This window comes from Maylandia zebra, linkage group LG10, assembly GCF_041146795.1.
Source record: "Maylandia zebra isolate NMK-2024a linkage group LG10, Mzebra_GT3a, whole genome shotgun sequence".
Classification (NCBI taxonomy): Eukaryota; Metazoa; Chordata; class Actinopteri; order Cichliformes; family Cichlidae; genus Maylandia; species Maylandia zebra.
In genome coordinates, this window is record NC_135176.1 from 637,210 (window position 1) to 647,159 (window position 9,950).

Consider the following 9,950-nt stretch of genomic DNA (forward strand, 5'->3'; position numbering starts at 1 on the left):
CTGGCGGGTCCGGTGACAGGAACGCCGGCCCGAGTTAAGCACTCTGTGTGGAACATGTCCCGTTGAACTTGCTCTGGAACGGAGCTGGGAGGCGGCAGGGTGGCCCATGAAGGGGGAAACTGGGTTCAGACTCCTATAAACTACTAACCTATACTTTCACTGCTCATCGTCATATAGGAATGTTGAGTCATATTGCAGAAACAGTCTTTTTTCTTGAAAGGAAGATTGATCCACTGTAATGTAAGGTTGGTCCAGGACATCTCCGAACTGAAGACAGTCACTCCTCTTCTCCACTCCAATAAAACCTTTAATTCAGTGGAGCATCATTTTATGTTGACGGTACCTGAATTTTCTTTGTGGAAATAAATTCAGGTGACTATCCAAAGGCACCTCTCCCCCTATTTAATACACACACACACACACATACATATATATGGAAGAGAGAGAGAGAAAATGAATTACACAGAGAAAATGTAGGACGCCATTAAGTCTGTCCCATCTCTCTGTATGTTTTCATACTGGTCACTTAATTTAAAAACGTGTAATGAAAGTCAGCGGTTATTTCAGTAACTCTTATCTGTGCTTCCTGTGGGCAAACCTGCTGTTCTAGGCTCCAGGACCTCACCTGCTCAGGTCTTCCCATCTGTGAATATCACCCTGTTGTCTTGTCCCACAGCAAATTCAATTAATGACCCTGGAAACACATGAATTTGAAAATAATCAAACGTTTTTTAACAATCCCCAATAGGAATATAAATGAAATAAAAAAAACATTTGGCAATAAAAATGTAAATCAAGTTCAAAATAACAAGTTTCCAGAGTCCATGGTGACGTCACTAATGCACTGCAGCTGTGATGTCACGGAGGGAAAGCTCCGTTTTACAGTCTGCATTTCACTTGATTCCGTGTCTGTGAAATGCTTTTACACCCTAAACGTGTTCACAGAGCGACGCTGGTGACCGTCAACAACTTTCAAGGCCGTGACTTGTTTCCGATGCTGGGGGAGAGCTCCCGGTGTCCCGGTACAGCAGCCGAACACGTCTGCGTGTTTTCTGTGAGTGGGTTTGTTGAGCCTCCGCTGAATGACTGATGGTGCCGGCTTTCTCCAGCGCATGCGTGTCGCTGGTCCCGACAGCGAGCAACGTCCTGCTCCTGTTTTCCTCTCGGACCATCTGACACGTGTAAAACGCTAAAGTCCCCGTTTGTGTCTCACTACATGTCCCGTGTTCTGACGCTGGTGTGAGTTTCCAGTCGGACATAATTTGGAAAACACTTGTGAAGTCACACGTGTGGCTGACCGGGTTCGTCATCGAGCTCGAGTGGAGGTGTGTTGGGAGGTGAGTGAGTGCGTGGGGTTGTTGGATGTGGTGATGTGGAACATAAAGCCGTCGCTTTGCTATGGCTGTGATGGAGCTGTCACGGCGTCTTCGTGATCCGAGCACCGCTTTATGACCGAGCACCTTCACCGGTGCTCCGTCAGCCCATCCTGATCCGGGACCATCCCAAACACCGTTCGGGTAGAAAACTCTGTTCGCAGCGATGCTTGCGGTGTGGGCTGTGCTGTGTGTACAAGCTTGTATGGACTGAATCTGAACGTTACGAGCTTCTGTGGGTGCTATTACTCCTTCTGACCAGAGGTGTCGCTGTGTGAGCGGTGAAAGAGGCGGGAGAAGCTAAGAGTTTGTCTGCTCCACACAGCTGATCCACAGACTGGCTCAGTGGGATGATCAAGTGTTCCCAGTTTGCTCCAGCAGACTTTGGCCAGTTTAAGTAAGACACAGCTCAACAGCGCTCACCGTGCAAGAAAAGGAATTTGATATAGGAATGATCAGATAATGAATTCAGTAACCTTCAATGTGTTGCTTTAACTCTAATAATATTCTCTGGACTTGTGTGCAGACTGAAAAGATGCCAAAGAAAAGCAAAACTCCGAGTGTGAAGAGACGGATCGCTGACCAAGAGCAGCCCGCTGTCAAACGAAGCAAAGAGGAGCAGAGCGACACTTCACCCCTTTGCTTCCAGAGCCCAGCCACACTGTTCGAGAGCCTCATCCAGCCGATGGGGACAGATCGGTTCTTCTCAGAGTATTGGGAGAAGAAGCCTCTTCATCTGCAGAGGTCTGATCCTGGCACAGCCTCGTACTACCAGTCCCTGTTTCAGCTGTGTGACCTGCAGAGCCTGTGTTCTCAGGGTCTCGAGTACTACAGGGACATCAACGTCGTTCGCTGCGTCAACGGCAAGAAAAAGCTTCTGAACAAGGAAGGCCGAGTGAAGCACAGTGTTCTCAATAAGATCATGAGTCAGAACAAAGCCACCGTCCAGTACCACCAGCCGCAGAGGTTCAAGGTGAGTGTCATGGCTTTGCTGCCTTTGGACCAGTTTGCATTCATGGTTCATCCACCTGTTTCCTTTTTGTGTATGCAGTGTGTTTGGTGCGCTGCCGATACATGGCCAGCTGTGATGAGCAGTTGTTGTCTGCACAGCTGTGTTGGCGCCCTCGCCTCTGGACCACACACATCACCAGTACATGAAACTGAAGACGTTTCTATGGCCGAGCATTGTTCACAAACCCGTGTCTGGATGTTCCATGTACACATTTCTCTCAGACCATCTCATTTCCTTTTCACCAAACAATTTCATTTCTTGCCGAGCACCTTTGTTTCTTCTTTTCAACATCCACCACCTCATGTTAGACTAAACCAGTAGCACTGCATCCTGGTCTCCCATGAGGCCTCACGGGTGGGGGCTCAGTCAGGCTCGGCTCACTGTTAGTCTCTGCAGCCTGTTTGCTGCTGTGCTCAGTCGTGTTTCGTGTGATATCTGTGTTTCTCCATCCATCCTGACCACCTGATCTGATGTGTTGTTGAATGTAGTGGGGGATTTGTCTCCCACTGAGTTTCTGCCCTGTGCTCATTGATCTTCCCTCCTCCTCCTCATCTGTGTCTCTGTGGGGATTTTCCTCTTACTGTCCTTTGAAGAGTAGCTCTGCCGGGCTCGTCCCAGTTGTGGATTGTGACGTCCTTCCGGAGTTCCTTTTTCCAGTCTAACCCCTCGGATTGTGCGATGTGCATTCCTTTTCACGTCACCGTTTACTTGTGTCCACGTGGGTGTCAAAGATAGGAACTGTGTGCCGCTGTGTGTGGATATTGTGTCTTATTTCTGCTTTAATGTCACCCTGGACATGTCTGCACCCACTCCCAGCACATCTAGTTGAATTGCAGTTTCCTTGCTGAGTATTGGCTCTCCTGTTGCTTGATGCAGTGAAGTCAGCTGGCATTACAGATCTACTTCACCAACGGTACATGTCACTGTGTTTGATCTCTCATTACAAACGTATAGTTTGGCTCTGATTCTGTTTGCACACATCTCACTGTTGCTTTCCACTGTATTCTCTACATGATCGTCCTGAGGCACGCCTGTTCCTTAGCAAATTGACCCCCACGTTTATCTGTTTTCTCTTTCCCATCTTCACAGTGTTTGCTTGTATTAAAGTTCCCCTCCATCGCTGCCATCTGCAGCTTTACTCGTTCACACTGTTCCTTGATCTCTGAAGTTCAAACCAGTGTCACGTTGGCTTCTTGCAGCAACTTTCCCTTCACATAGTCGAACATGTGTCACCGAGGCATCCACCTCCTCGGTCAGCTTTCCGTCTGTGGTCAGCCGCCTCGTCGCCCTGCAGTCCAGCACGACACGCTCGGCGTAGCAGTCAAACTTCAGCAAAGGCTTGTTGTCATATTCCTCGATGAGCCTGTGCTTATAAGATTTAACTCCGGCTCGGCGCTGTCACATGTATGCGACACAGCTTTTGTTCAGATTAAAGTCTTCACTCCAATCAGCCTGAACTGTTTAATTCAACACCCACTGTGAACATAGGCCAGATTTCAAAGATCATGACACTGTCCAAGTACCTGTGGAGCTAACACTGTGCATGTGGAGGCCGCTCTCAGCAGGTCTTCTGTGTGTTGTCAGGATGAGCTGTGGAGGATTCAGGAGAAGCTGGAGTGCTTCTTTGGGGCTCTGGTGGGCTCGAACATCTATATCACCCCAGAGGAGTCGCAGGGCCTTCCACCTCATTATGATGATGTAGAGGTACAACAATAACTGTGGATGATGTGAGTAATGTGCGGTCCAGCATACGTGTTGCTAATCTCCATGGTGCTCTGTGCACAGGTGTTTATCTTGCAGCTGCAGGGACAGAAACATTGGCGTCTTTATAATCCTACTGTTCCACTGGCAGCTGAATACAGCGTGCAGTCAGAGGACAGTATTGGCATCCCAACTCATGATATTATACTGAAGGTACAGCACTTTATATCAGCTAAAGCAAGTATGATCTGATTCTGCAGTACATCTTCTGTTCAAGGTTTAATGTTCATTTTTATTCAAACGTATGATCATCTTTGGGAATGTCTTTGTAGGAATGGGCAGGGGTGCAGAAGTCCCTGGAGGAGCAGTAGTAATGGTTCCTTAAATGTTTCTCCCACAGAGGCGGAAAAGAAAAGGAGCTCAAATCAGACGTGCTTGACTCTGTTGTCTTTGTTAAATCCAGAATCAAGGTTGAAATCCTTTGTCTCGCACATGGTCTCAAATAATCAGACCCAGTCGTATCTTACAGACCTCATAGCGTGGTATTGCTTCAAGCAGAATGGGAGGCAGAGCCTTCAGTTTTCAGGCCCCTCTTCTGTGGAACCAGCTCCCAGTTTGGATTCAGGAGACAGACACTATCTCTACTTTCAAGATTAGGCTTCAAACTTTCCTTTTAATAAAACATGTAGTTAGAGCTGGATCAGTGACCCTGAATCCTCCTTCAGCTACACTGCCACATGAGAACAAAGGGCTGGGTTTGAATTAGGAATTTCATGTGAATTTTACTGATGGGTCAGTGTAGCACAGACCTACTGCTGGAAGGCCAAGATAATTCTACTACAACAGCAAGACGCAAGTCACTAAGTAAGAAACAGAACCCTCTCATAGGATGTGTCCCTATAAAACACTACAGCCCCCCCACCAACAGGCTGGGGAGGTGGTCCGAGACAAAGGAATGTCTTTGATCCTGCTGCTTGAACTAAGACTTACAAATTTAAGTAACACAATGACAACATGTAACAATTTGACTCAACATTTACAAGGATGGGTCACATTCCAAGTATTGCCTCATTGTGTGAGGACTACTTGTGGCTGATGTCACTATGAGGTCATACAGTTATTATGAAACAAAGATACTTTTTGAAGTTTTTACACAGAACAAAGATTTTTGATTTGAATTCTTAAACTAAGTTTGAACAGTCATGTCATTGCTTTATTATGTGAGACATAATTGAACTTATTCTGTGTTTATATGTACAAAACCTTTAACCGAGACCAGTAACACAGAGCTCTGTCTGACCATGTTAATCACAGTGTTTTAAGTATGAACAAGTCTTCTCTCTGGACAGGCTGGAGATCTGCTGTACTTTCCTCGGGGAACCATCCATCAAGCCAGAACCCCGGCAGGAGTGAACTGCTCCATCCACTTAACTCTCAGCACCTACCAGAGAATGTAAGCTTCTTCTTCTTCCCCTTTTTACCCCAAGCCCTAAAAGGCTGATAGTAGCAGATAAAAATTTTGCGAATGTGCTAACTGGAGACCGAGGTAGTCTCAGATTGATACCATAGGTCAGGGGTCTCGAACTGCAGGCTTCGAGGGCCGGTGTCCTGCAGGTTTTAGATCTCACCCTGGGTCAACACACCAGAATCACATGATGAGTTCATTACCAGGCCTCTGGAGAACTTCAAGACATGTTGAGGAGGTCATTTAGCCATTTAAATCAGCTGTGATGGATCAAGGACATCTAAAACCTGCAGGACACCGGCCCTCGAGGCCTGGAGTTCGAGACCCGGCTGTAGGAGCATCTACTAACTCAGAAGAGTTCAAATTCCATGGCGTTGACCTGAGAGGTTACACTTAATGAAAATCTCATGAATCCAGTGACTTGACAACAAGGCGATGTAGAATTTTGAAAGTGATTTGTTTGTTTGTTTGTTTGTTTTTACAAAGTATCAACTTTCATAAAAAAAAAAGATTCTGTTGAAATCGCACTTCCTTTTCCTTTATTGGCATGTCAGGGAGTAAGTGTGCAGTAAAACTACTGCCCACTGATCCGGCACACAGACTCGTACTCGACTCAGTAGAACAGACGTCTGCTCAGCAGAGTAAAGTCAGGGTACATCATCAGGTTTTCAGCCAATAAGAAACAGAAGAACTGGTCCTGTTCAAAGCTCCAAACACTGATAACAGATGGGTTTGATGATGATTGTTTCTGTCGTGCTCAAACAAAACTGGTGTGTGAATGAGATCCAGAAGAGTTCTCTGTTGCTAATCAGTCCCACACTGTCTCACTGTCCCCGCCTGCTGTCAGGTCATGGGGAGATTTGCTGTTGGACGTATTTCCCAGCTTACTGTGTGGCCGCAGCAGGAGGGAAGTCAGCCTCAGAGAGGGGATGGCCAGAAGACTCTTACTGGTAATCACGACAGTATGAACACCATCTCTGTATTCCCATGACATATTATTCCAAACTGATCCTGACAGATGCTTTTTCTGTCTGTGACTGCACGCTGAAGAATCTATGGCAGTATATGAGATGGTTTCATAGTACCAGTCAGGAGTTTGGACACAGCTTCTCATTTAATGGTTTGTCTTTAGTTTCATGACTGTTTACATCGTAGAGTCTCACTGAAGGCATCCAAACTATGAATGAACACATGTGGAATCATGCAGTAAACAAAAAGTGTGAAGTAGCGGTCAAAGCCAGCCTTTGCTTTGCTCACTCTTTCATTCTCTCCATGAGCTTCATGAGGTCGTCTCCTGAAGTGGTTTCCAACAGTCTAGAAGGAGTTCCCAGAGATGCTGAGCACCTGTTGGTCCTTTTGCCTTCACTCTGCGCTCCATCTCATCCCAAACCATCTCCACGGGGTTTAGGTCAGGTGACTGTGGAGGCCAGGCCATCAGGTGCAGCACTCCATCACTCTCCTTCTGGGTCAAACAGCCCTCACACAGCCTGGAGGTGTGTTTGGGCTCATTGTCCTGTCCTGTGGCTGCAGGATGCTGTGGTAGCCATGCTGGGTCAGTCTGCCTTCAGTTTTGAATAAATCCCCAACAGCGTCACCAGCAAAGCCCCCCACACCATCATCACACCTCCTCCATGCTTCACAGTGGGAACCATGCACGTAGAGACCATACGTTCACCTTTTTAGCAATTTTATGCACTGACTGACCTTCAGTTCTTAAAGTAATGAGGGACTGTTTCTAACAGTTGTCAAACAGGCCTGTCAGCTGTGCACCAACCTGACACAAACAACAGATGGTCCCAACGTCATTAAGAAGGCAAGAAACTCCACAGACGAACCCTGACAGGCTCACTGTGAGGTGAAACCATGTCAGGTGACTACATCATGAAGCTCACTGAGAGAAGGCCGAGGGTTTGCAGCGCTGTCAACAAAGCAAAGGGCGTCTACTGTCAGGAATCTGAAATATCCATCCATCCATCCATTCGCTACCGCTTATCCTTTTCAGGGTCGCGGGGGGCGCTGGAGAATCTGAAATATATGTAGAGTTATTTATACATTTTCTCTTTGCTACATAATTCCACCCGTCATGCTTATTATATTAATGTCTTCAGTTTGTATCAGTTTGAAGAAGTAAAAATAAAGAGAAAGCATTAAATGAGAATCTCTGTCCAAACGTTTGACAGGTAGTGTGTGTAACATCTGCAATGTGCTGTTTTTAATTGACTCATAATTACTTAAAGCTGTTCTGTGATCTTTTTCCCTGAAACTGGAGCAATGTTGAGGTAAACGGGTCCTCATAATGCACTGCTTTCATAGTTTTTAGAAGATTTATCTTCTAAGAATGAATATAAAACGAAAATAGCTTCAGAAGAGAGCGAGGTCTGTATTTGTGCCTCTGTCATTACAGCTCAACTTCTAATGCTTTCTGAATTATGTAAAATATGAATGAGATGCATTCACAGTCACATGCATGTCTGTGTGTAGAGCAGCAGTGCAGGCCTGCACACCAACCAGCGGCTGGCCGCCAGCCTCAGAGCTCTGGCTGACGAGATGGAAACTGGGGCGCAGGACCTGGGCTTCACTCACATGAAGAGAGACTTCATCATGAACAGACTGCCTCCTTACTGCCAGCAGCAGCTGTCTTCACCATGTATGTCATGGATGCATTCAGATCGATTTTTCAGTGATGTACATTTGTGCATATAAACATATGGTGTGTGTCACAGCTGGAAAGAGTCCTGCCTTGGAGGATACAGTGATTCTGACCTTTAAAGACCACGTGGTAATAACAGTGGAGCCCCGCCCACAGAGCACAGTGAGTCCTTTAAGGCTGTAAGTACAGAAATGTGCAGCCCTGTTGGGGTTCTGTGCGTGCGCTCTAACAGTGTGCTCTGAACTGTGTGTGTTTCAGGACGACGCCACAGAGCTGGTAGTATTTGTCTTGCATTCTTTGAAGAACCAGAGAGAAGGTCACATGATGGGTGACAGCTGTGATGACCAGGAAGAACGCAGCATCTCCACGGTAATGCCATACCTCGCTGATGGTCCTTTCATATTCATAACACATGTTCAGCAGTGTTCTGCTGCAGAGGTGCAGAAATCCACCGCCACAGATATTTATCCTCTGTGACGAAACCTCGAACAGCCACGAAACAGTTAGTGTGACCCGCGAAAACCGAAACATTTGTCCATGTTTGGTTTAAAACGAGTGTTTTTAAGGGTTTTTATCCTCAACTGTAAAAGCTGGTCGGGTGCTGTCACTCGGATCAGGCAGTGTAGGAGGTTCACACTGACACACAGGTGCTGCTGCTGAAGAACTGGACCAGTTCAAGTCTGTGACCTCAACATAAAGGTCAGAGGTCATGTTCTCTGAAAGTCTTGTTAATGCCATAACTGGAGAACAAGCTGACGTAAGATTTTGACCCGATAGGTGTGTGTACTGGGAGGCTGAGGGTTAGCACTGGCAGCTTTATTTATACAGCACCAGTTCACAGCAGTTATCTCAAGGTGCTTTACATTCCAAGGTAAAGACCCCAGACTGTGAGGCTGAGCGTCACATGCTGAAAATATCCACCAATCAATACCAGTGAGATGTGCAGCTGTGTTATATCATCAGGTATTTGAAGAAGGACCTGGGTTTACCTTCTGATTGGACATGGACAGTGAGACAATGAAGCGCACTATATGGATGTGTGTTGAACATGTGTGTTGAAAAAGGTCTCCACCCCAACCATATGTCTGTGTCTGCAGGGCTTGCAGTTTCCCCTGTCCTACCTCCAGGCCCTGCGGCAGCTCCAGCTGGCAGAGCAGCTGGTTGTTGCCCAGCTTCAGCTGCCCACACAGGAGGACAAACTCAACCTGGCCCTTGCTCTGTGGAGTGAGAACCTGCTGCGTGTCCTGTAGTTCACCTGCAGTCAGCTACTGATGTACACCTGATTGTTATCAAAACGTCGTATTTGTCTTTGACCTCTTTTCCTGAATAAAGCTGGTATTTAAAGATTGACCTTTACAAAGTTTTGACAGTTACTGCTTGAGTTCAAATGTCTTCTTGTATAATGAGGATTAACAGGAACGTCACTGGGAAAACCTGCATGGCTCTGTGTGCCTGTGCAGTAACAGTAGTAATAGCTGCTGTGTTGTAGCCTCTCACTGCTGTAACCATAGACTAGACTTGTAAAATCGACGGGCTCATCTAGTTTGTTTTTAATGTAATTATTGGTTTCTGTTATTAGTTTGAGTGTGTCAGTAATACAGCAGTGCCAGGAAAACACAACTGGTCATTCCTGCGACGACGTGCATACAAAAACAAACGGCGCCTAATCGATGCACAAACACAATCCGCCATCACAGTCAGGAGACCTGACCCCAAGCAGGAGACGGGGAGGCGGCCCACACGGAGCGG

General features: G+C 46.6%; 1 protein-coding gene across 3 annotated transcripts; it reads left to right on the forward strand.

Moving 5' to 3' along the window:
• The first annotated feature begins 849 nt into the window (after nt 1-849).
• riox2 (ribosomal oxygenase 2) lies at nt 850-9,561 on the forward strand. 3 transcript variants are annotated; one of them, XM_004574287.3, is made up of 10 exons: nt 850-1,325; nt 1,900-2,346; nt 3,970-4,089; nt 4,171-4,299; nt 5,436-5,539; nt 6,399-6,501; nt 8,033-8,198; nt 8,275-8,363; nt 8,460-8,570; nt 9,299-9,561. In XM_004574287.3, exons 2-10 carry the CDS (start codon nt 1,909-1,911, stop codon nt 9,449-9,451), a joined length of 1,413 nt encoding a protein of 470 aa, XP_004574344.2. In that variant the 5' UTR covers nt 850-1,325; nt 1,900-1,908; the 3' UTR covers nt 9,452-9,561. The 3 variants fall into 3 exon arrangements, with proteins under 3 accessions (XP_004574344.2, XP_004574342.2, XP_004574343.2); XM_004574285.3 differs by having other exon boundaries at nt 851-1,337; XM_004574286.5 differs by lacking the exon at nt 850-1,325 and adding an exon at nt 1,353-1,770.
• Nucleotides 9,562-9,950: the final 389 nt, after the last annotated feature.

Excerpts from the sequence above, each read along its gene's own strand:
- riox2 (XM_004574287.3), top strand. The coding sequence starts at position 1,909 with ATGCCAAAGAAAAGCAAAACTCCGAGTGTGAAGAGACGGATCGCTGAC. Across the intron at positions 4,300-5,435 it reads CTCATGATATTATACTGAAG|GCTGGAGATCTGCTGTACTT; the intron begins GTACAGCACTTT and ends CTCTCTGGACAG. Across the intron at positions 6,502-8,032 it reads TGGCCAGAAGACTCTTACTG|AGCAGCAGTGCAGGCCTGCA; the intron begins GTAATCACGACA and ends GTCTGTGTGTAG.